This window comes from Tauraco erythrolophus, chromosome 6 (genome assembly GCF_009769465.1).
Source record: "Tauraco erythrolophus isolate bTauEry1 chromosome 6, bTauEry1.pri, whole genome shotgun sequence".
NCBI classification, from domain to species: Eukaryota; Metazoa; Chordata; class Aves; order Musophagiformes; family Musophagidae; genus Tauraco; species Tauraco erythrolophus.
This window is the reverse complement of record NC_141470.1, coordinates 12,256,772-12,283,075: the sequence shown is the minus strand read 5'-3', so window position 1 is coordinate 12,283,075 and position 26,304 is coordinate 12,256,772. Positions and strand designations below refer to the sequence as shown.

Sequence of the window (26,304 nt, the reverse complement as noted above, 5' to 3'; positions counted from 1 at the left end):
AAAACAGATCTTCTCTGCAGAAAAATACAGAAGTTAGAAATGCAAATTACTCTAGCCATTTATTAACCTTTTTTCTTCTAGAGCATGACCTACAACTAACTTGCAATCTTAAAAAAAAATAAAAAAGGGCCAAGGACAATCTGAGCTTACAATTTTTATGCCAGTGATCAATGTTTAGCTTACATTCCTTATACATATGATATCAAAGTGATATTATCCAAGGATTTTTAAGCACTATAACAATTCTTCTAGATGGTACTTCATCATACTCCTAACTAGACAGGTCAGAATATTAAACACATTTTGCTAGAAGAAGAAATGAAATGAAAAGAAAGTTTAAGGGCATTTCTCTCCCATGTCATACAACCATATCTGTGCTTCACAGCCCAGCATAAGGCAAGAATAGACAAATGAGCGCCAGCACAGGCGTGTATATTCACACGACATTAAGCAGCCCCTGGGGAGATATCTGCTTAGTTGCAAAGCAGGAGAACTGGGCATCCCAGTGCATCTCAACAGGGCTCATTAACTCCTGGAGATAGCTTTAGTAACAGCCTGAGCATCCTACAACCGTACTTCGTTACTTGGTGTGACACACTGATACCAATCCAGCTACACCCAGGAGTGGAGATCACTTGCTTCCTGCTAAACATTCTTTTTCCAGGGTAAAAAAAGGCTTTAGGGCCAAAGCTACTGTTTTTCTGCTGTGTATGTGGCAACAACATGCACTACTCTGTGACTAGAGCTTATAGGGACTTTACCACACTGCTAATTAACAACAGGATAGTTTATTATCAGCACACAAACTGGCAAGAGGTGCTTTCCAAGTTTGCTCTGAAATATAATTTCAGAGAAGCCAAATGACTGTGGAAATGCAAAGGTCAAATAACACAATACTAAAAGAGACTTGGACTGCTCCGTGTCACAAGAACTGGCTGAACAGACCCTTCACAAGCTTCCTCCAAGTGCCCACAGGCTTAAAGAAACAGAATAAAGCCGTGCTTCATCTTTGACACCCTGAGAAGACGCTGGCACTCATCTGCACAAGTCACTGAGAAAGCAAACTGGTAACAGAGGCAAGCTAAAAAACCGTACAAGAACAGCCAGTAGAGAGGAAAGAAAAAGAGAATAAGAACTGCTTGTCACATGGACGACATCGCAACATAAATCTCTAGCAGTGCTAAAACCAGCTTTGAGCAATGGCTTCAAAACACCCTGCTCCCTAGTTGGTTTTGCCTTCCATTAACCATTAAGTATTTACTTATATTCTCTCTTCACTGAAATAAAACTTAGTGCTCTTCCTGTGATTGCTCCACAATAAAAAAATTCTAACACTAATCACGTGACAGCACTGAACCTCATTTCCCCCATCACAGGGGTTCTATATTGGGGAACAAAAATAAGCCCCACAAGTGAAGAGGAAGACTGTTCATTTATCAGCCTGCACTACCACATCCCCTGACCTATTTTATTACTAAAAATAGTCCCTCTTAGGTCACTGATGCAAATTGAATTCTGCTGCTTCATTGCCCACTGCAATCTCACGGAACTGCATGCTGCCTACACACGAAACACTAAGTAGGTTAACTTTTTCACTGCCAGGGATGCAGGCAGTCTTCTCATATGGATAAAAAAAAAAGATACGAATCATTTTGCCTAAAATGAGTGAAATGTTTTCTGCAATGCAGTTTAAGCCCAAACCCAATTATTTATATTGCATCATGAACATAAATATAAACACGCTTGGCTTCCCATTTGTCCTTACGTACAATATATTTTTCAAAATTTTTCTTTCAAAACATGTTTTCAAAGGCGTTACACATTACAAGTGATGGAATAGATGCCCTAATGACCACTATTGACAAAACACCTAACAGGAATAACAGTCAAGTCTTTCTCATTAAGCCTCCTCACTAAGATAAGCCTAGGAAGGCAGGAGACGAGGGAATAAGTCAAAATGTTCTACGTTAAAAGCACAACACCTTCTTTCAAAAGGCCAAGACCCTGTATTTGTAATTATCAATACAAAGCATCTCATGATTATCACACCATGAAGCAAGCTGGCAAACTTAGACCCAACAGACACAACACTACTTAAAAGAGAGAAGAAGAGGAAGACATGAATTTGACAGAGCAAGAACTTATTACAGGAATCTAAGCAGGAGACTGAAATGGGTATTATTGACCACTTCATGCTTAATACTGAACAAACATATAGAATACGCTATGTCCTGCTATTTCATTTGAGCTACACAGAATAAGACTAGCATAAGCATGTTTCCCTTGGCTATTATCACATCTTCATTTCATTATTTCAATAGCTTCCCAATCTTAAACAAACACACACAAAAAACAAACACAAAGATCAAAGACAACTGACTTACTTCATGTCAGCTTTTTGCTTAAATCACTGCAAATTCTGTTGGGAATCTCTTAGTATGCAGCAGATGCACACAGAGCTGAACCATTCAAATGATTCATGGCCTCATTAACTTAACTTTATTGTTATTTAGTTATGAAATCAAGTTTCTCACTTCCTGCTACTCTAAAGATAACATCTGCCAAATCTGGGCTTTCTCGTTCAGACAGAAAATCCAATGTCTTTGGGGGAAAAACCAGTATCAATTCTGCCTGAGTTTCAGCCGCTGTCATTTGCTGAGATTGCCAGAGGCACTGTGGGTCACAATTTGTGTGAGAAACCCATATCCTCCCCAGCTGACAAAGATGAGCGGAAATACATGTGGCCGATCACTACAAGGAGAACGACTCGGCCTCTTATCAAGGATATACGAAGTGTGCACACAGAAGGAAGAGAAAGCCAGCCTTGCCAGCCAAGGTACAATTCCCCATTGTTTGAAGAGTCACAGAATACACACTGCAAAGCAGCCTGGGTCTGCATCTCTGACAATCCTGAGCTCCAGATTTTCAACATCTTGCTAGGGCTTGATTATGGATTAAAAATAAATTTTAAAAACAGGTTACTATTTTCTTATTTCTAGCTAGTGACAGTGAAGTTGGTTTTTGATATCTGTTTTTCAAAGGTACATTATCTAATTCAGTACCATCAAGTCACAGGGTACAGGTGACACCAGAGATGCCTGGCATATGTGTACAGTTTTTCTCTAAATGAACATGTTCTTTTCTGAAAGGCCTAGTAGTCACCAGAATGCAAGATAGATGGGTATTAAGTTATTTACAGAATTGAGACATGGAGTCCTCATTACTTTTTATGAGAATACACGTTTCACAGTTTTAGCCTGCATAACTAATGACTGCTCTCAACAGGAGGTTCTTTTAGACCTCCAGTTTCTCTGAGATGCCATAGCAATAACTGCCTTTTCATTTCTTACGAGATTGAAAAAGAGAGTTAAGTTGGAACACTTTCAACGCAGTCACTGCACTTCAAAGATACGTTACTTCATTCTCCTTTGGAACGCTCCCAGTAATACTTCTGCTGTATAGCACCTTCCTCTATTAGAAATCCCATTTATAGAAATAAGGCTCGTATCTCAAAGAGATAGGATCAAAATACTCTGAGATCATATGATAGATTATTCAACAGGTCAGATAACCAAAACAGCAATGTCAGTTAAGTCAGCATTAGCAAGATGATTAACAACAGTACTTAAGCAATGACGCTCAACACAAGTGAAAACAAACTACTTGATCCACTTTCCTACAATCATAGCACATGAAACTAAGATCATTTGTGTAAGTATTTAACGGGCTAATTAACAGTATGGTCAGCAGTGCAGAAGTATGTGAACCTTCTTGACTATAGGTAATATCACACTTTGCAAGTCAAAATTTAGCATAAGTTTGCAAAACAACTGAGCATTTGCCAAAACAAAGACCAGAATGTTGGTTTACTAAACTCTAAACTCTTTCAAGACCTAGCTAAACTGTTCTTTATGGATCGTTAAGATAAAATCTGTGAGGCTTTCCAAGTGCCTGGATCCACTAACATGGATTTAAAAGCGCAGTGGAAACACACACTACCACGCTTACTGAATTTTTGGAGAAAGAGAGGAAATACGTAATTCATTTTAGACTAAAGGTCAAAGACAAAATGAAACTATGTCAGATTTTTCAAAACATTTTTCAGTCCCAAACCATGCAATTTACCATATAAAACTTCAACCAGTTCATCATTTAGGCTGGGTTCTGCATGTCACTGTCTTCTGACTGTGGAGAGCTGCAGAATCAAGTCTTTTGTGTTTCAGCATCTAAGAAAATTTAGGAGTGTTACTAACCATCTGTTAAGCCCACACCTCTCAGAGATACTAATTAAATGAACCACCACATCTTAACTTCTATCACAGCAAATTATAAATCACAGAAGTAGTGGCACAAAGACAAAAGAGGCACCTGAACAAGCTACTCAGGTTCGTTGAAGTGGCATGTGGGTATGTAACTCAATAAGACATTTTTACACCCACGCCCCATGGTGCCTTCCACGCCTGGTCACTTTTGCAAGGGGTGGGCACCTAAGCTGACCTGTCTGAATGCCCATATAAAGCCAGGCACTGGTCACTGCAGCACTTGGGTATTCTGCAGCTTGATCTTCAACCCTCAGTTGTGAAGCCGCTTTTGAAACAGGGATCAAGGCTGGGAAGAACAGAAGTTGCTCCTTGTGGCCAAAAAGTCACATCATCTCTTCTAAGAAAGAAAAATTCTCGAGGTTGAGGACCTCCTGGAACTAGTGCTGCTCAGAATATACAGAAGAGTGCACGAGGCTGTCAGCTCAAATTCACACTTGGTGAAAAAAGAATTAGCTGCCATCTCACACTCCATTTTGAACACCTGTGAACAAATGCCAAACCAGCAGGACACCTCCTTCTGCTATCAGTGTTTTGCTTCATGCTCATTCTCTCTTTCTCCAAGTGCTACTTCAAAGAAGAGACCCCTTGGAAATCCCCATGCTTCCTAACACCTATGAGAACACTTGTAAAGTAGCAGTAAGATATAGGTGCCAAATCATCAGTTATAAATCCATCTCATTTGCCTTAGTCTCCAGCAGCTGCAAGATTAAAAATAACTGTCATAGGCAAACCACAACTGAAGATGAGAATATCTGTTCATTTATTTCAGGCTGATAATGGTTTCACTGTTGACATGTTTGGGCTTTGAAAGGAGCACTAATGAGGAAATGGACAAAATTATAAAGGCAGACTAAAGAACGTTCTAAAATAGGAATGGGAAAATTACCCTCCTTTTAAATTTACATGGAAAAATCTGACTAGCCGTGACAAAATAATATGCTTACTTGGCTCTTTAGGATGAATTCCTTGTTAACTACAAGCAGAGCAATCATTTAGAGTAGCATTTTCAGCTCTTAAAAATTGTTTCTCATCCTGACCAAATGAAACCATTTTACCAGGTAGCAAAACTATATGCCATCATTGCCTCCTCATGTCTTGAGAAATGTCAATAAGAATGGAATAGCACTACTGTAGAATTTCCTCGCCCGCTTTTGGTCACGTCCTGGCAAACCCCGACATTTACAAGATACTTCCAGTTCGCAGAAAACGACTCTTATGCAAGAATGAGAAATTACATTTTATCTCATGTAGCAACAGTATTACCTACATACCATGTGTATTTTTGCTGTCATGTTGTCTATAAAACCACTAAAATAAAATTTCCATTTTGTGAGCCAAACACGGAGTGGGGAGCGTGCACAAAGACCATTGTGGAATCCACTTCCTTCATTCACAAAACAGCAGCAGTTGCTATGTAGCTAAATGTTGCAAGTGAGCTATTTGGGAAGGAGAAGGTGTTACTTTCATAAGGTGAATCCCTATGCATTAGTCACATATTCCTCAGATTTCCTCTGTTAGCCATGTAGTGAAGCTTTGGGTAACCCAAGGTCAGTCCTGCCTCTTGGGGCTGCAAGCCAGGTTCCTTAAACCTTTGGCATAGCAAAGAGCCATCAGTGCAACCAAAATTTTCAAATCATTTCTGAGCTACAGCTTCCCACCACTGCGCCACAGGGAACAGCTACCTCTGAAAGGGCCAGGTTCACTGGAAGGCTACCTGACATCCAGAGCAGGAAAACAGCCAACTTTCAATTATCTGTACCCAATCATGAAAGGCATCTCTGGGGGCCTTTGGATGAACATGCTTCTAAAACATACAGAATTAAATACTGCTAAACAGAAAAAGCATCAGGCACCGTTTAAGTTGATCTACACACTCACAGGTACATTTAATGATCTTAAGAGGCATTATACTCTAGCAAAGGCTTGGCTGTTCAGACGTAGCTGAGGAGCGGCCATTAACAAGGTACCCTTTCAAACTGGATCCCTGCCAGGTCTGTAGAGAGCCCAGAAACAGATTTGGCTATGGATTGAGGAGGGGAAACTCTCCTGCTGCCCTGCAGCCAACAAGGGTAACCCTCAGGGCTGCACTAACCCCTGAGGCTATGCCCGCTGTGCAGGGAGCAAACTCAGTCCAAGGTTTGCACTCAGGCTCCATCTAACCTGAAACCATAAATATAAACTCTAAATATGAAATTATACTGGGTTTTGGACATTGTTATATCCCAGGATAACGCAGGAACTAGCATTTGGCCCGTAGCAAAACACAGGTGATTAAATAAAAACTTGCCACTGAAGCTGTTTTTGACAGTCACTTCTTAGAGGACGTTCTGACCACTGTAACATATTTCATCTTTTCAGTTTCATCATTTCACTTAAATCTTCTAAAACTGGTCAGAAATAACCAGGATCATCACTGAGATCCACTTGCTACGCATTCGGAGTTGAAGGAGAACCTTGGTTTAAGATGAGAAGTCCTTTAAGGTACTAAACTTTTGGTCTAGTCTGTCACTCGTTTGTTAGATACATGTGGGTATGACTGTCCCAAAAGCAAGAAGCTACGTAAGAATGAATTTTAAGAGCTATATAGAGAATAACCAGGAGTTGCATACACTGCTTAAGCGCTCATACAAATGTTCCTCGTTCTCAGGATTACAAAATGCATGCTGAAAGCCTCCCTATGTCACTTCAGCTATTTGTCTTGAATCTGGCAAAGATATACAAAGTATCCTGCCTCTTGGAAATTACATATTCCACCTCTCTTCCCAGAAGAAAGTGCTGTTTTTTGAACTATCACAAAGTTTCCACGTTTCAGATGCAACGCCAGCATATTTCTCTCTTCTTGGTCATCTTTATGATGCCTATTTCAACCTCTCATGATAAAGACAGAAGGTACAGCGAATTTAGTAGAATGATTCTCAGAGGAGAAATGCCTTGCTGGTTTATCAGGAAAGCGAAGTACCTTTTGTGCTTTTTACAAACCTGTTTCCCTCTTCTTTGTTGCTGCTGTTCTGAACCGACCCACTGATGAAGACAGAAGATTTCCACATACTGGAGGCTGTAGTCTTACTTACAGATCACTGCTCCTTTTGTGCAGTGCAGCTTGCAGTACTCTGAAGAAACATCCACTACTCTTAATTATTATGGACTTCATCCTCCTTCTGTTGAGCACTGACTTGCACAAGACAGCCAGTCGATCCAGTTTGATTACTATAAAGAACAGCAGCACCAATGCATGATAGGAAAGCTGAGACTACCCTTAAGATGACTTCGTTTAATCAAAATAACAACATGGCTAAACATTCTACCAAAGTGCCAGTCTAAGTCTGGAAGAGAGACCACAAATGATCATGAACCTGAATCCTGAAAGAGATGCTCAGCTTTAAGAAGGCAGTCAGGTAATGCTAATATAAAACTACATCAGTTTTGGAAAGACACAAATAAGGGCACCAAAAAGAAGATACCAAATTGATGAGGATCAGACTAGATGAGTTTTAAAGGAATGCCCGTTTACTATTACTCTCACAAAAATATTAGAGAAATTAATTGCTTAATATCCAGATCAAAAGCTCCACTGTACTTTTACTGAAATAACTGAATGGGCCATCTTATGCCCTGCATCAAGGCAATCATCATCTTAATCAGAATCTCAGATCGTTCAATAGTGCCCTGCAGAGAAATCTGCTCCCCCTCTGTTTGGAAGTGATCTATCTTACCACAACTCATCTGTCACTGAATGGTTTCTTACAAACATCAGTATGAACTTCTCTGTCACTTTCTGTCGCTCTGACTGTCCGAAATACAGAACAACGCATCTGAACTTTTCAACGGTGAATCCCAACTGACACAACTTAGATCATCAAAGACAACTACACTCAAGACTTTTTGGTGAGCAGGGCGGATAAGTAGTGCTGAGACTAAGGAGTGCAGGGAGGTTGAAGTCATTTAGCAGTTCCTTTGGAATCCAACATTAAGAAATCTTCTCTTACTTTGAGGATCCCTCAGACCCTTGTGATAAAGAGCAACAGGGAGTGAGACAACTAAAAGCTATTCTACCCCCTCCTTAAAACAGCTACAAATTGGTGGAATCTCAGAACAAGACCCAGAAATACTTAAAACTACTTTCTACTATATTCTAGACTAGCAGCCACTGCTTGGCCTTCTATTAAAAGGGGAATGAACATGATTTTAATTCAAGTAGTAATACTTTAAATCATTGTAATAGAAGAGGAAAAAAACCTTAAGTTATTGCACTGTAGTCTTGGAACACGAACGAGAAGAGACAAATGACATCCAAAAGTTATTCCTGTGCATCTGTTTTCACATCTCTGTACACATACAGATATGAAGGTAAATAGTCCATAAACCTGTGTCAATATGTCATGCACATCTACAAAATGACCCAGTTGCTTCCTCAAAGGGCTAAAGTCATAAAGCAACTGCCCGGGTATGTCTGCTTCAGACATTAGAATTAGCATAAATAGTTTACAATTATTAAATGAAGGGGCTGCAATCTGGATGGAAAGTAAGAAGCAATTGAAGAGTATTACCATCATTATCCTGCATCACCAGAATATGAAAATAGTAAAAATTTGAAAAGGAATACCCAAAGCCAGCAATCTGTCTGATCCAACATCCTGAGCCTGATTATCATCCACTGTGATGGAATTCAGACTGCCTTAAGAACTCAAGAAGTTGAGCCCCCAAAGACGTGTGTGTACCAAAGATAAATAATCTTAACCCTAAAAATCTTGGCTGAAATCACATTTCATGAAATCTCATTTACCATGAAAGTGTACACCAGAAACATTCCAGAGCAGTAAGATAACTAACATGCACCATCCATGTTTTAAAGCTGCCAGATACAGGTTCACCAGTTCTGAAGGAGATCGAGCCTTTTCTTACAGTTACAAAAGTTTTTCTTACAGTTACAAATTGTTGATGGCAGCTGACTAGATTAGAAGTGAGTGAAGTTCATTTCCAGAGACACTTATTTGGCATAGTTCCACGGGGGCTTTTTAGCTATTGCTCTTGCTAGGGACAGCCTAATAGCCAACTCCAGCTCTTGAGCCATGGAATAGCTATTTTTAAAAAACAAACAAACAAACAAAAAAAAATGAAGACAGACAAACCATTGCACCATACTCATGTATCACGTTTTTGCACTGTTTTGTCAGCAATTTCCTTCAGCATAGTTTCTCTATACTTAGAGATAGATAATGCACCTATTAAATCAACCTCAAGCTGAGGGGAAAGAATTTAAATTAGATTAAAGCAATTTCTGCTTAATATTTGCTTGCTTAAACTAAGGGAACAAAAACAATTTTTTGAACTTCTGCATCCAGAAATGGCTTTCATTTTTGCACATCACGTACAGAATACCAAATGAAAGTGTGTTATCCTATAGAAGGCATTTATTCATCAACTTACAGCCTTGCAGTACTGCAGCATCATCGACATTTTACTGTCTTGGCCAGGTGTTTAACAGCTTAAAATGTGATTCAAACTTGACTTCAAGCTTGATTCTTCTATCCAACACTAATACAGCTTAGTAGACTATTTTACAGTGTTATATAACAGACTGGAAATCAGCTCTTCATGGGGTAAAATACTTGCTTTGTGCCTGGCATCTTTTCTGTGGAGCCAGTATATGAGAAGACAAGTCGTTCCATTGGCTAAAGCAGAGAAACTGGACCTCAGAGAAGCTGTATCTACAGAGTTCTCATCTATATAGTCCCTCCCGTACCTGTCCTACACTTTCATAAAAGGAACACAAAATTTTGGCTTAGAATTTCAGCTTAGGTTTTAGGTTGGGAGGAAGAGCACATATCCTAAGACTTTACACTGGAAAGTAAAACAAGCTTTCAGCCAGCCAAGAAGTGTGGATCTAGAACAGCCTGCCAACGGAGGAAATGAAAACCGTCTAATTCATGGCCACGTGGACCCCAACAAATGTGTGATGAGGTAAGATAGAGTGCCCATGCCAGCAGGGAGTGTGGCATGGTGACTCAAGCAGGACTTCATGGTTTTAGTCGCCTCAGACCCACCACACAGTTCCTTCAACACTCTCAGCTGTGGAGCCTGCAGGCTCAGCATCTAAAGCAAAGTCCTCTTGATCTCTGCTGCCCTTGCCCCAGATACTCAACTGAGTATATTTCAACCAAATTCTAGGCATAAAGAAAGCATAAGCACATTTACTATCATTATTTTGTAGGTGACTGCACTGCTGTACTTTGATATCTCAAGCTAAACTGTCAAAAACAGTCCTGAAATTCTCTAATCCTTAACTCTTATGGGCAAAGATCACCAGCTGCGGACATATGCTTCCTAAGGACTAGGGTGAAACTCAGCACATTCATTTCTAGTCAAGACAATTACCAGATTTGAGCTCGAGCCCCGGGGACTTAAATGAATGAACAAAGTCCCTGTAATAATACAAGTTTATTGTTTTTAAGCTTTAACTGCTCACACTGAATTTGCAAGTCAGCATCAGGCAGAAGCAACCAAAAGATCTTGCAGAGGGAAACTGATCAAAGTTAGAAAACAACAGCTTCACAAAGCATAAGAAAGCTAATAACTGTAAAACATACAGAAATACACAGCCTCTGAAGCAGGACACTTAAAATGAGGTTCATCTCATATTTTGAAAGAGTTATAGGGCATCTGTTTCAACTATGATACTTTAATGGTAGCTACCCTAATTACCTAGAAAGAAAAAAGAAAAAAGGAAAAAAAAAAAACCAAAAACCAACAAAAAAAACCCCACAAACACACACCCACCACACTCTTGTTCATTTAATTTGCTTGCTGGGGAATCCCTTTGCTTCATACGTATGTATGCTGTTTTCCCTGCAAGGAACACGTTGCCATGGAGCACCGACCCTGGGCATTAGTAAGTGATTCTGCCTTCTGCTTCCCTTTTTTCTTCTGCTTTTTTGAACTGCATGTCCTTCACTGGAGGAACTGCATTTCAGTACGTTAGCCTTAACCTTTTGCTAGCTAAGCAGAGCAAAACTTTAGTGAGCTGTGATTATATTTGTTTTTATTTCAGTGAATGGTCTCATCCAAAAATACTTCCCTGTTCTTCACTGGCACTTTGCTTTGACAGAATGGAGTTTCCTTTCCTTAGAGTGAGAAGGTGGCAGATGGGAGGAGAATCCAAGCAGACAGAGAAGCATGGCACAAGACTCATGCTGAACTTGTCAACAGAACAAGATTTCTTTACCACAGTGCTACAAAAAATTAAAGTGGCTGCTTCTTTATTCAACAAATCTACAAGGGCTATACAGTACTATTCAGGCTTTTTTATTTCAGGGTATCCAGAATTTACCTAAAAAGAATCTTGCCTTGCAGTTATAACCTGAGCACTATCAAGACTGAAGGAATCTGAGTGACATCTGAGAGACAGCAAAGCATCATACTACTCCTGCTGTAAATGGCAGGCAACACAAGGCTTGGATGTTAGCAGAGTACATTTGGATGCCTGCCTCCTTTCATTAGTAGGTGGCAAAATGAGTCTCAGGACCAAAAAAAATAAAAGTTTAAAAATTGGGTGAGTGATCTTAGAACAGCAAGGATATCAAATCCTGAAACCTTTAACATTTTTTCTCTTTTGGGCCTACAGAAAAAAAAAAAAAGTCACATGAGCATTAAGGTTATGACTGGTCAGATGCACTCAGAAAAGCAGCATAGAATAACAACCCTCATTATGTCTCCATTCCAGCACAGGGAGACTTGCAGCTGCCTTCTTCCTACCTGGCATTTCTCTGTAGGAGAGGAACAGAACTGCACTACTGGAACTAAAGGAAGACTCCAGGTTGAAGAAGCATCTTTAGAAGTTGCCTCCAGTGTGCGTTTCATTATCCACCAAGAAGTGCCGTAACAGAGGAGACTAAAGTCATGCTCAGTGAGCACAAACCAGAGAGTGAGAGGGCTGTCCAACAACTCACAGCAGGGCACAGAGACTAGTGAGACTTTTCTCCTCCTCTGTTCAAAAGTAACAAAAATAAAGTACTTTTCTTGCCTAAGCAAGTATCTGCTTCTAGGCAAAGGCCAGAATTACCCATGCACTGAGTCTATGTTACAGAGGACCAGTGAGTGCTACAAATTTGTCATATAGAACACATCATCCTGTATGTGCAATGTGAAGCATGCATTAACGCGATGAATTCAAACGCAACTGTGATTTCTGAAATAAGCCCATTTGGAGGGCTCAGTTACAGAACTCCCCTTGAAATGAAGGTCACAGATTTGATCTACTACATTACTTCAGCAGGGAACTGTAACAAAATATGAGCTATTCCTATCAAAACTACTGAACAATTTATTTTACAGGAGTTGCAAGCAAGCATTTTTAAAATCAATATCACAAAAAATATACATGTTGGCAAACATGACAGCTACCAAAATTCTGTTAATACAATGAAATTCAGTAGGCTACACTGCAAAACAGTCCTCACCCCTTGAGCATACATCTTTCACCATTGACACATCACACACCAAGTGTCCCATGTGTTCATTTAGAAGTACAACATGTTGAAGTGTTTTAAGAGCTACACCTTTCATCTCATTCAATTTTAAAGGACCTTGAAATGTTCGGAATTGGAAAAAAAAAAAAACAGTACAAAAGAAAGCACACAGGAGGAAACAGTTCAGGGGAAAAAATAGGAAGTTTGCAAGCCAAAGCAAACATGCCTTTCAAGCCAAGCGAGCTGCCTACTCAGAATTAAACTATTATATGGATTTGTGTTGCTTGTCATCCTGCCCATTATCTGAGATGTCTCAACTTCAGCAAGATAGCAGCTGGTGTCACTGAAAATCAAAGGCATAGAGAAGACAACCTCCAGTTCAATATCTTCAACATTCACAGCAAAGCATCTGCTTACTTGTTCCACCTCTTGGCAACTCAGATTTGTCACCAAGGTCATGATGGGTTAAATATTTTTAAAAATTAATAGCAAAATGCCTAAACAAGGGGAAGGGAAGATGATTAATGATGTATCCTAATAAAGAATTTCCCCATGTGTTATTAAGTTGTTCTGAGCATCATCCACAAGACAAAAAAAGAAAGCTCATCAGGTTCAGAATCTTTTCTATTCAAAGTTCTTGAGTGATAGAAATTATTTCCTACTGAGAAAAACAGAAACTGAAATCTTCTAGCCATGTATGTCCTTCACTCATAAGAAAAGGATTGCGTCTTGCATTATGGAACATCTCATTGGCAGCGGTACTCCAGGGGATACAGAACAGCCTGATTGTCTCTTATAAGGTGAATAAGAGGAGATTTGTGAACAGCTTATAGATTTGTAAGTCGCTAGCACTGCAGGTCACATTATATCAAAACTCTGAGAATCTGCTACGTTTTGTGAAGTTGCCCAGAGGAACCCAGCTCTGGAAAGGCCAAAGGAAGAGTCATAGAGAACATTGGAGGTCACTCTCACAGCTGGTATAAGCACTGGAAATTCCACTGTGGTACAGTATCACATAAGCTGGCAGAAGGTATTCCAAAAAAAAAGTGTACGAAAGAGCAAATATGGTTGCCAGGTCCCTGAGTGTAACCTCACACTCACCGAACAGCCCAAGTTAAAACAAATAGCAAGTGAACATTACTCACATATAAGAGCAGAGTTAAACGTCGGATTTCATGTCCTTTTTGCCAGCTGATTTGGCAGTTTCACCTCTTCCACCTATTGCCCTGGGCTACTGCTCCCCATCATAATCACATTACAGTAATCTAGTAATTTGTTCCAATACAAGGCTACAGAGCAGGAATATAAGATGCTAAATCTGCACAAAAGGGAGAGAGGAGAGACCTAAGTCTGTAACATGAACTCCTGGCATCACGTGAAGGCCTTCCTAGAAAACATTTAATTTAGCAAATCAGTGCTATAATATACACAAGCAATTTTTAAGCCAGAATCAATACATCATGTATTATCTTCTCAAGGTAATTATTCCATTAGATTTGTAGAGGGGAGGAGTATTTAGGCCAAAACACTGATTAAGCTAAGGAAAATGTCACTATCTCATCTGAAAAATCTATCAAGGAGGACTCAGTATACTGTTTTTCAAAATCGCTACAGTTTTAGGGGATTGTGTTGGTTGTTCTTGGTTGGGTTTCTTTGTTGTTAAGAACACTGACTGGTGTTCTACCATCTTTAGCAAGTTTAGAGCTATCACGATCAAATATATAGGTAATACAGGCACTTTGCTCCTCAAAGGCTGATGGGTACCAAGACCTTTATATGTAGCAGTAGTCTCACTTCATTCAGCTTTCTGCTAACTACAGCTATGTTTGAAAACGTGTCATAAACAACTATAACATGCTTGACCTGATTCCTGTTTGCTTTACTTGACCAGCATGAATATATCAACCCTTCTTGCTGCTCCACAAGAAATGTTAAATGTCTCTTAAAGCCCTGTTCAGTATAGCTTTCAGTTCTTCTCATTTTCTCACTGTTCAAGTAAGCCCAACAATCTAAAAATAAAATGAGGCAAAGACATTTCTCAGAAATAATGAAAGTCCCAGTTTAGTCTGGTTGCTCCTCAGAGACTCTGCAAAAAGAACAGGAAAAAGCACAATAGTGAAACGAGCCTCAAAAGCATTTTTTATTTTAATTACTTTGTTACCTCCCTTCCATAAAGAAGTGTTTGAATGAAACAAGTTCAAAAAGCAAGGACAAGTAAAGGGTAATTTTTACAAATATGTCAACTTTTCATCTCTGGTTTGACTTTTTTGCCTTAATATTTTTTTAAATACTCACATCTCTAATGGTTTTTAATAAAACGCTTTATTTTTATCCTGAAAGCTTGCTCCAGACTTGCAAGCTTGAGTAGCTTCTTCTTTGTTATTAGTAAAACAATCTTGCTAGCCAGCTAATACCTCTAGATTTTCTCCACTACAATTTCTACTACTTTCAAGTTCAAAGTCCTAATTCCTAAAATGGGGAAAAGAGGATCTACGGAAAGCTGGAGGAACAATTCCCCATCCACATCAGTTTATAAAAGCTTCAAGGAGCCTGCTTTGATGCATGCATTTAGTCTGGTGCAATTACAGTCATGCAAAGGATATGTGTACTGTCCCAGAAGTGTTCTTGTTTCATCATCAGTCTTGCAATATTTCATGTGCATCCTTACAGCGTCATCTCTCAGACTTACGTCACTCTCAGCATCTCTGTCTTCAGCTTTAGCTTTTAAAAGATCTTTCTGACCTTCATAACAAAAAGAGAGCTGTTGGAGAATGTGACCAAAATGCACTGTAAAACCCAAAAACTGGGCAGCAAGGATGACTTTGAAATGTGCATTTGTGAAAAAGTCCAACACATGGTCAGTCTCAAAGGTTCAAAAAATCCCTACTTCACATTTTTATGAAGCACAAAGCTACCTAGATGTCAGTAAGACACACACAAATAAATATTAGAGGAAAAAAGCTTCAGAGATTATTCACTTATAGCGTCTAACTAAGCAAGCTAGCTCACCCATATTTATTTGTGCACCGACAGAAAAATTTCTTACTGCTCCACAATGGAGCTGGATAGTGAGTACACACAAACATGTGGGTGTCAACCCAAGGCTGTACAGCAAGATATTCTCTCCACTTGTGCTCCAGACCCTTCACCACCTTTGTCACCCTTCTCCGGACACACTCCAGCACCTCAATGTCTTTCTTGTAGTGAGGGGCCCAAAACTGAACACTATTTGAAGTGCGGCCTCACCGGTGCTGAGTACAGGGGGACAATCACTTCCCCAGTCCTGCTGGCCACACTGTCTCTGATAGAAGCCAAGACGCTATTGGCCTTCTTGGCCACCTGGACACACTGCTGGATCATACTCAGTCAGCTACTGACTGATACCCCCAGGTCCTTTTCTGTGGTGCATCTTTTCAACCAGTCTTCTCCAAGCCCCAAGTGTTGCATGGGGTTGTTGTGACCCATGCGCAGGACCCAGCACTTGGCCTTGTTGAACCTCATACGGTGGCCTCGGTCCATTGATCAAGTCTGTCCAGACGTCTCTGTGGAGCCTTCCTACCCTCAAGCAGATGAACACTCCTGCCCAACTTGATGTCATCTGCGAACTTACTGAGGGTGCACTCGATTCCCTTGTACAGACCATTGATAAAGATATTAAACAGAACTGGCCCCTGTACCAAGCCCTGGGGACATCACTTGTGACCGGCATCAACTGGATTTAACTCCATTCACCACAACAGTTTGGGCCGGTCATCCAGCCGGTTTTTTACCCAGGGAGGAGTATGCCCATAAGCCACAAGCAGTCAGTTTCCCCAGAACAATGCTGTGGGAAACATTGTCAAAGGCTTTACTAAAGTCCAGGTAGACAACATCCAGAGCCTTTCCCTCATCCACTAAGTGGGTCACCTTGTCATAGAAGGAGATCGAGTTAGTCAAGCAGGACCTGCCTTGTATAAACCCATGCTGACTGGGCCTCATCACCTGGCTGTCCGGTAGATGCCACCTGATGGCGTTCAAGATGACCTGCTCTCTAACCTTCTCCGGCACCAAGGTCAGACTGACAGCTCAGTAGTTTCCTGGATCCTCCTCCTGGCCCTTCTTGTAGATGGGTGTCACATTTGCTAGCTTCCAGTCAACTGGGACCTCCCCGGTTAGCGAGGACTGCTGATAAATGATGAAAGTGGCTTAGTGAGCACTTCCACCAGCTCCTTCAATACCCTTGGGTGGATCCCATCTGGCCCCAAGTACTGAAGCCTTAATTTGTTGCACTTTGAAGTGCTTTCAGCCACTTTGCTGCCCTTATGCTTTTACTTCAGTGAGCATTTCTGCTGTGTGATCTAGATGACTCCCTGAAGCCAGACATTTGTCCTTCCTTTTATTTCATTTTATAGCAAACAAACACTTAATCTTCCTTTGGTGAGTAAGGCTGACTATTTTTGTTACTCCTGTTTGCTTCCTTGAAAATTAAGATAACTATGCCTTAGATATATTGAATATATTTTTCTTCTACTTTAAAGTAATTGCTCCACTTAAAGCCTTCAAGTAAACAAATACGAAAAAATCTAATTTGTTTTCCAAATACTTAGTATCCATCCAGTGAACCCTCTGACAAAGGATTGCCTGCATCTGTACTGCAGCTCCTGCTCTTAAGAGTCTTCCCATCTTCCATAATTTTCTAAAGCCAGGTGGAACAACTTTTCCCTCTCACCAATACCTGCAAGCAAGTGCTCTCTACTCATTCCGCTTCAAGTGAAATTCTTGCTTGGTGGCATTTGCTGGTTGTTTGCTAGCTTCCTGTGAATATTATGTCCTTTAACTGCCACTCAGATTTCCAGCTTGGTGGTTTTAGCTATCACCAGAGGTTAATATTGCATGCTCACCTCTTACCCATCTTTTGTAGGGTTCTTGACGCAGCAGAATTATCCCTGTAGATGTGATATGGTGTCTCGCAGGAAACTTAATGACAGTTAATGCACAAGAGCTCAACTCTAGACAAACCATAAGCTGACGCCACGGTGATACGTACAGTTCAATTAAAAAATTTACAAAAATCGTCAACTTTTTATACAGAAAAATAAGAGCTTTTATCTTCAGAGCCTAAGCAGCTCTGTATCTGGTAATGACAGGAAACCACACTGTAAACAATATGACGAGGACTGCATTATTACCTGTTTATATGCTAAATTATATAAATTAAGATAGAGACACACACACCAAGATTAATTATATTTTAAAATTGCCTCTCTGAGGGGAAGGGAAGTGATTGCAACTATTACTAGTTGTAATTCAGTACTCAAAAAAAAAAAAAAATCAGGTCTCATTATGCTAGGCAGTGCATTAAGAGGCAGTGTTTATTCCAAAGATCTCACAACCTAAATTGACAAGTCACACAGAGAAAAGAGGAAGATGAGCAGAGCATTCTACAGAGTCAAATCGGCAAAACATGCATCAAGACAGTGACAAAGTCTGGAAGAGAAGGTAGCTGTAAAATCTAGACTTCACTTCAGTCACAGAAGACGCAGTACAGCCAGATCTCATCCTAAACTCTGGAGTTTCTTTCTAGACAGTCAATGAAATTCCATTTTTTCTTGTGGATCTAATCAGCTTTTCACAGCAAAATATCCTCCCTTTCCTATAACCAGCAGCCACTGACTTCAGACAATTTGGTTGTCACAAAAGTTTTTTTAGCCCCATCAGAAGGCTTTTCCAAATGCTCAAATTAGCATTTCCTCTTTTCTCTCCTCATCACCTTACACCCACAAGTTCATAAAATAGTTGGCAGCTTGGCTTTCCGTTAGTCCTTGGAAAAGAAGCTCAAAGAGATCACAGGATTGGATTTTGTGAGGGTAACTTGCTGAAAATAATAAATAAATAAATAAATGAAAAACCCAGACGTTTGTAATTAATTTTCAGCTTCTATCTTAACAGAGGAACAATTAGTTTGCCTGGAGCGTGAAAAAGAAAGGAAGAGAAAAAGAAATGGAAAAGAAACACAAAGTGAAAAGACATTTGAACAGCACTGTTTGGGCTCACTGTATCTAAACGCGACAGGAAAACGGGGATGTCAGATCTGTACCTAGCCATGCAGAAGGCACTCAGACAGGTGCTTAGTTAATGATATGAGCAAGGCTGCTTTTTTTTTTTTTTACAACAAACGTAACCAAAGCAGTTTATATTTCGAAGAGCTATTTTAACAGTCAAAGCCACATTAAGAGCTAAATTACATACAAAATGGCTCTGCCAGAGAACGAATTTAGAAGGTCGACATATAACCCCCGTGAAAATGACAACAGTGATGGTTACTCGAAGTCCTGCCAGGTGCCCTTTAATAAGCAGAGAATGTGATTAGCGTTGCAATGCAAAGAGACAGCGTGCTGCAACATGACTCCATGCTGGTCTGCCAGGAAACCTTTACAATAGAGACCCTGGCTGCACTGGGATTTTTCATGCATAATGAATAAGGCAACAGACTAGCAGACTGAGGCTCCTTGCTGAACACCAGTGCCCCCCACTGCGTCTGCTGAAGATTCCTCCAAATACTACACCAATATGAAAAGCAAGAGAGAGAATTTATGATGTTTCTCTTTATGACAGACTGCTGAGTCCCCCGGGACCAAATGTCCGACACATGACTACATCTGCCGCTTCGTAGGGCTGCTGCAAACATCTAAATAATACTGTCAGCATAATGCAGAGATGCGTCCATCAGCCTGCACGATCTCCTCTCCCCATTGGTGCTCACTCTGCCATAGAAATATGCCTTTCATAATCTGTTACAGTACTTCCTCAACTGATGCTTTATATAATAATTTAGTTGGAATCATGGAACTTCACTAGAAGAACATGACCTCGTTAATTAAGAGACAGTGGCTCCCACATAAGAACTCTTCAGTTTCCTTATTACAAAACATGGAACCGGTTTGCGATGCTATTAACATACACCACCACGTTAGGTTGTGTACCACCAGCTCCCTAAGTTTGGGATCACTTTGATAACATTTGTTTTCCAGCTCATAATTTCTATGTTCTTCCAGCATAAGAACATGAAAGAGCAAATTTTAACAGATCATGGAATAATGATTCTTTTACTGCCCCCTCTAATACTACTGCACACTTTAGTTCAGAGCATTTGAAGCACGACCTGCACTCAACTGAGTGATCTTTTTTACCCTAATTTCCTTCACAAAGACTATTCTTCCATTAAATTTAGTACTACTGTTTCCTCTCCAACTGGATGAATTGCAGCTTCAGAGGGATGTGAATGCCCATGTCATGATACTTACAGCAGTAGCTGCACATGAGCCACAGAGAAGACACAATCTTGAAACAGATAACACATTCTAAAATACAGCAAACAAAAAAGGCAACGAGAGACAAAACTAACCCTTCTCTGAAGGGCCTATTATTTAGTAGAGAAGTGATTTTGAAAATGTTGTATGAAAATGCTGTTGCATTGAACACACTGAAACGGGGCTCAGTGTGATCAGACAGGGACTTATCTCCTCATATGTCACTTGTGCTTCCATGTGCAAAACATGCTTATGGTTGGGTGGCCAGCTCGGGCATTTTGGGTTGGTTTTTTTTTGTTGTAACATCAATTACACGGCACCCTCTCCACTACCATTACTCAGGAGGAAAAAGCCGTGCTAAGCAGCTACCCTGAAAAGAAAAAAGTCCAAAGTAGACAGAGACGAGTATGTGGGGAGTAACTGTACGACAGCAATCACAAAGGCCAATTTCTTCTTATGAACACTGCTGCCCCACCGTCACCTGCAGTGACAGCGCCTCTGCAGTGTGGGTCACTACACAGCGGTATCAAAGCCAAGATTTGTGGACTAACTCACTGAAGGAGGTTTTAAATCCTCCGTGCAAGAAAATAACACAGCTCTGAGCAGAAGTCAGAATTCACCATGCCATGGAAGTGCATGGAAAAGCCATTTGCACTATTTGAAGCAGCTACACATACAAACACTTTTCCCCTTCAAAACACCATATCAGAATGTGTTTACTTGAAAGGTCCATGTCTTTCTCTTCCAAACACACAAAAATACCTAAAGTATCCAAGTTACTCATTACATCAGCAGAAAAATCACCAGTTAGATTTGGTATCAGCCACTGCACCACTGTAGGCATGCACAGACCAGGTAAGAAATAACTGCTTATAAATGTTCAGTCAAGGGGACTCAAATGCCCCTTTGAAGGCTGCTTTAAAGATGGACTTCAAATGAAGCTAATAAGCTTTTAAAACAAGCCCTTCTAGCTACACATCCTCCAGTATCTTTCTTTTAGAAGATTTTTTATTGGTTTACATAGGTTGAAAAAATGACTAAAAAAGGATGTTATGCTTTACCAAGGTTTTGGGGAGCCAGACTATAGAAATGTCATCCTTGTAATGATTTTTTTTTCGGGGTTTATTTTTTATTAAAATAAGACATTTGCATTTGGAGGCTCCTCAAGGCATTCTGCCCTGTGGTTGCAGCACAGTCAAGACATGCATACATTTTATAGTAACTCTACTTCTGTATAGTTAATATTGCTTGATTATTTAAGTTGTAGCACCACATGAGCTGTATGCGGCATGCTAAGTGTTCTCTTAAAGGATAACTATTCTCTTTAAAAAAAGGAGGATCAAAGTCTTAGTGGGGAGCAAGCAGGAACCTGTTAAGAGCCTTCTCCATAAATACCACTTTCAATCACATGATTTTATAGCGTAAGAATCAAACTTTCTTACTTTTTCAGTGTTGAAAACACTATAGACTCCCAAACCTGGAAAAGCTCAATTTTGACACTGTGACTTAGTTCCATTATGTATGTCAACTGTTCAAAGATTCTGTCTTAAAATCATGAAGTTCAGTGCTACATAGTGCAGCTATCGTACTCAGGTTGAAAAGTCAGTCTTTGTTGACCTCAGTAAGGAAATACAGAGTTTTGAGTGTTGGAAGATGTTTTTCAGATGTGAGGTGTTATTCAACATTCATTAATTTTTGTCAATCAAAAATAGGCTGTCTCCCATAATGATTAATCCTTGATTGAGGTGAAAAGTGAAAAGTTTTTTCTTATTAGGCAAAGATTTTCATTTTCAAGGGAAAGGTCATATAAACATGAAAAATATTACAATACTAGCAAATTTTAGAATTAAAGTCACAAGACAACCCCAAACCAAAACAAAAACATGTTTTCACCAAGAGCTAAAAGTGAAGATATTTACACTTTGTCATGTACTACTTATTACTTCTAACTCATTAAGTTTAGAAAAGTAGGTGTATTTGGAGACATCCCACACCTCTTCTTTTATATCAAACATTTACTTCATGATCAAATGAAAACTGAATTCCTTCCAATTTACCCATGAAAAAGGAGTCAGTGACATCACAGTGAAGATAACAGCCAAATTTTGCACTGACTTCAGTAGAAGAAAGCAAGAAAAGAGAATTCAAATAACTGAACCGTACAAATGGATGCAGACTATATAAAGTCACATGAAAAAAACTAACTGCTTGCTAGCCCTACAAATCAGTTTGTATCATCAGCAAGAGGACTGGAACACAACTTCAGCATTTGTGAAATGAATCATAAATCTAGCCTCTCTGTCTTAAAAATGTTTCTATTTAAAAGATGATGCAACAAAAAAAGCACACATTTCTATACACAACCAGAAATAGTGACTTGAATATTATACTGTTACAGTCTTGCTTTTCAGCTTAGCTTTCATATTGATTTTGATTTTTTTCAAAGTCAATCACTCAAGCATTTACTAATTAAGAAAGAAACTGATGATACAGTTGTCCTAAATAAACTCTGCTTGAAAGGTAAGTTATTAGAAAATTGTACAATCAAGTAGATGTATTTACGGAAATCTGTGTGATATCTTTAACGAACATAACGGTTGAGAGCTTTGAACTAAGAGTGACAAACGATCAGAGAAATCCTACCACAAAATGCTCTAAAAAGTCAATCTTTTAAAAGCACATGCAAAAACTCATTTGGGGAATAAAATGTATCATAGTTCTTTAGTTGAATAAAACAGTAACATCACATCTCTGTTGTCCTTAAAATAAAATCGACTAGCTTCCAGCATTGATAATTTTCCCATTTCATTCGATGAGTGTAGCACACAGCTTAGACAGGCATGTGATGTTCTTTACATATGCAAAATTCTTAGATTATTGTAACTTCCTTCTAGAATTCCTTTCCCCTACCCATTTTTTCAGAGATTTCTGCCTAGAAGGCAGAAAGCTTAAAAGGACACAAGGAAGGAGAAGGTTATTCAAATTCAATGCTTTGCTTTCATGCACACTGGAGGAATCTGCTAGCAGTACACTTTTACTTCATCAATTCAGCAAGAAACATAAGGTGATTCTTCAGATTGCTCTTCAGCTGACATTCAGAAGCACCAACCTGACAACTAATACAGGCACGCGACACTGAACAAGTAGGGAGAAGGTAAGGGAAAACCTTTCTTAAACCCAGCCATAAACTAAGTAGAACTTAGCAAGTTCACTACAAGGTTTAATTGTAGAAGGATAATTAGAAAATACACTACAGTATATATGGAAATACCCACATACACAGAACACCACCTCTGTGGCCACTTTAATGAAACTAGTAAGACATCAAGCTGAAACAAATACCTTAAAAACTAGGACAAGGAATGGGACCTGGATACCAAATAGCTGGTTTCTCCATACCTTTCATACCACACTTACGAAAATCAAGGGAATTCTTCACTTAACATCTCACCGTATCAGTCATGGCAATCAAAAATGTCTATGTGGATAGAGTGCTGGACTGAAACTTTGAAGACTGTTTAATTTCCAGCTCTGATTAGCACAGGGTGAGAGAGATGAAGAAAGGAATCTATCTATTAATGGGGATAATTATGTGGAACACTACAATTAAAAATGTTCTTAAATATGTAATTATAAAAAATAGCAATCGTATCAAACTTCAGTTATCAACTCATCAGGTGAAAGCAACAATCTGATTGTTCCTGGAATTAGTACACAAAATTCAGTTTTTCTACCAACACCAGCCTCCTAGTACTTTCATCATTATTAAAACAGCTGCATTGTACTAAGATGCACTAAAGAACCTGACTACCATTGACTGGCATTTTGAAGATTTTTCCAAGCTTTGAACAACAAAGGATTTTTTTCATTGAAAATTTCCATGTTGAACAAAGATACTTCTGATCAGCTTCAGGCCTAGATGCTACTCTGAATCTGCAGCTTGAATTGTTGCAATGGCTCCATTCTCAAACAGGCCATAGCACTTTGCAAATGTATTTTGCTGTTACATCCATCAGCTTCTCTCTCCTGACAGGGGCTGGTCAACAAGGGCATCTTCTCATCATCACCACTCATGTTACCAGTTTCTCCTCTTCTTTCCTCCACATCTATATGTTACTTTCCTCCTTTCAGCTGCACACAATACCCTTAATCACTAAGTATGTTTGATGTGCACATTTTTCTTTCATCCTGTGCTACTAAAAAATGAAAAAAAAAAGTGAGAGGATTTGATATAAAATTAAGCTACTTACCAACTACTGCCAGATTATGCTCTGAGCCACATGCGATCTGAAAAAGAAGTATGAATGAATAAAAGAGAACCTGCTTACCAGTAGGAAGACAACCACAATTACGACAGGAAAATAAAAATTAACCTGAAACAAACAACTATAGTGTGCAGGACGCGAAAATCAAGGTTGAAGTGCTCTCACTTTTAAACAAAATTTCATTTGTAGTCTCATATAGAGGTTTAGTGGCAGGGGAGATGTGTTTGTTTTCTTAATAAACAGGCATTTTCTTTTTAAAATGCAGTCACCACCGACATCTCAATCCTTAGAAGCAAGACTGGCCACAATTCTGCAAAAGCATCACACCCTTGACAACATTCACTGGCTGCAACAAGACTATTCAGGGGCATAGAACAAACGCAGATTAAACCTTTGCAAGATCAGGGCCACAGAGACACAGCTGGGAATCAAAAGGGCGATGAAGATCTCCATTTCTATTACCTATACTGTTTTTCTAGATGATCCCTGAAAAACTGCACAAAGTATACAGGTTCAGCGTGATAAACCTGAAGTGCTATGATCCCTATGGTCATTTGTCTAGAATGGAGAAAAAAATACCATCGAACTCAACTCTTCTATTAGCAGCAGGCTGGTTTAATTTTTAAAAGCTGCAGAAAAAAAAAGAAAGGAATCAATGCAAACATTTTCTCCCAAGCTTGTTAAGTGATGAAAATTAGTTATGAATTTCTTTTCAAAGCAAACTCATAGTCAGTGGAATTTTCTTTCTTCTCTGCAGCTGCTGTGAACATGTCAGATGCTTAAGCTGGTTTAGTATATATCACATAGTATCACTTACTAAGCTTTCATAAGTTCTTCACAAATGACGGCAACACAAGCACCGAGAGCAGCCCGCTGGCCTACTGCAAGGGCTTGTCTCTCCTATTGTATTCTTTTGCAATGTCACTGCTACCATAATTGTCTGATGTAATACAGACATCATTTTACACAAGGTTACTCTGCTGAGTGCCCTCAGGTTTTAATTTAAAAAGTAATCCCCTCAAAATCCTGTGTCCAGTTCATTGTTTTGCACCTACTTGCTCTTTACAGGTACTACTGAGTTGGAGAAAATGAATAAGCACATTCTTCTACTTCTTAAAAGCACATTTGCAATGATAAAGTATAAAACAGAAGAATATGCTCAATTATATTAAAAAAATAGAAGTCCATACCATCAAAATTTTATATGGTTTCACGTGTGCGTAACTTTATAGTTTTTATGGCCAGAGAAAACTGCTACAATGACCTCAATGTCTGCATAACATAAAACCACAGAAGTTAACAAAACAGTCCTTGACTCAGCTCACTGTGCTTGAGCATTTACTGGAAAAGAGATACCCAAGACTGACCCACAGACTAGCTTGAGCAATTGTGTTATAAATAAACACTGCAATCAGTACTACTCATGACGTACCACACCACAACTGTGACATGAAAACATTTGGTCGATGCCATCCTAACACAACAATGGCAAGGAAGACAAAAGAGACTATTTAGGACAGAGGTGCTTAGCCAAGACATTAAAGCATTTGGGAAACTGGGGCAAGAAAAATAATTCAAGTCACAGCACACTCCAGCATGGCCTCATCTCCAGAAAAATCGAAACAAAAAAGCAGGAAAAGCTATGGCTTTGCAAGAGCACTAGCAGGACTACATCAAGTCTTCTATCCCACAATACTGCAGACAGGCAAAGCTTTAAGCCTCGACTGTTAAAATGCATAAATCATCGATATTTCCCATATCATTATCCTCACCACGAGTCAGAGCCCTACATGGGAGCAGGGCTGGTTTCTAATGCCTATTCACTGGCTAATGCTCCCACCAATGCTTCTCGAGCTTAAAGGTTGATGCCATGGAAACAAGATCCACGCATGGAAACACATGTGAAGGCTTTCTAGCAAAAAAGCAAATCCTGCATCTTCACCAAGTGCTGAAAATTGGAGAT

General features: G+C 39.5%; 1 protein-coding gene across 3 annotated transcripts in view; it reads right to left on the bottom strand.

Annotated features, from left to right (window-relative positions):
• SERGEF (secretion regulating guanine nucleotide exchange factor) overlaps positions 1 to 26,304 on the bottom strand; it is a 160,965-nt gene that overhangs the window by 44,363 nt on the left and 90,298 nt on the right. For all 3 annotated transcript variants that reach the window (XM_086613154.1, XM_086613156.1, XM_086613155.1), the window contains one exon: positions 24,327 to 24,363. In XM_086613154.1, coding sequence (XP_086469280.1) covers positions 24,327 to 24,363 — 37 coding nt within the window. The remainder of the gene's footprint in view (positions 1 to 24,326; positions 24,364 to 26,304) is intronic.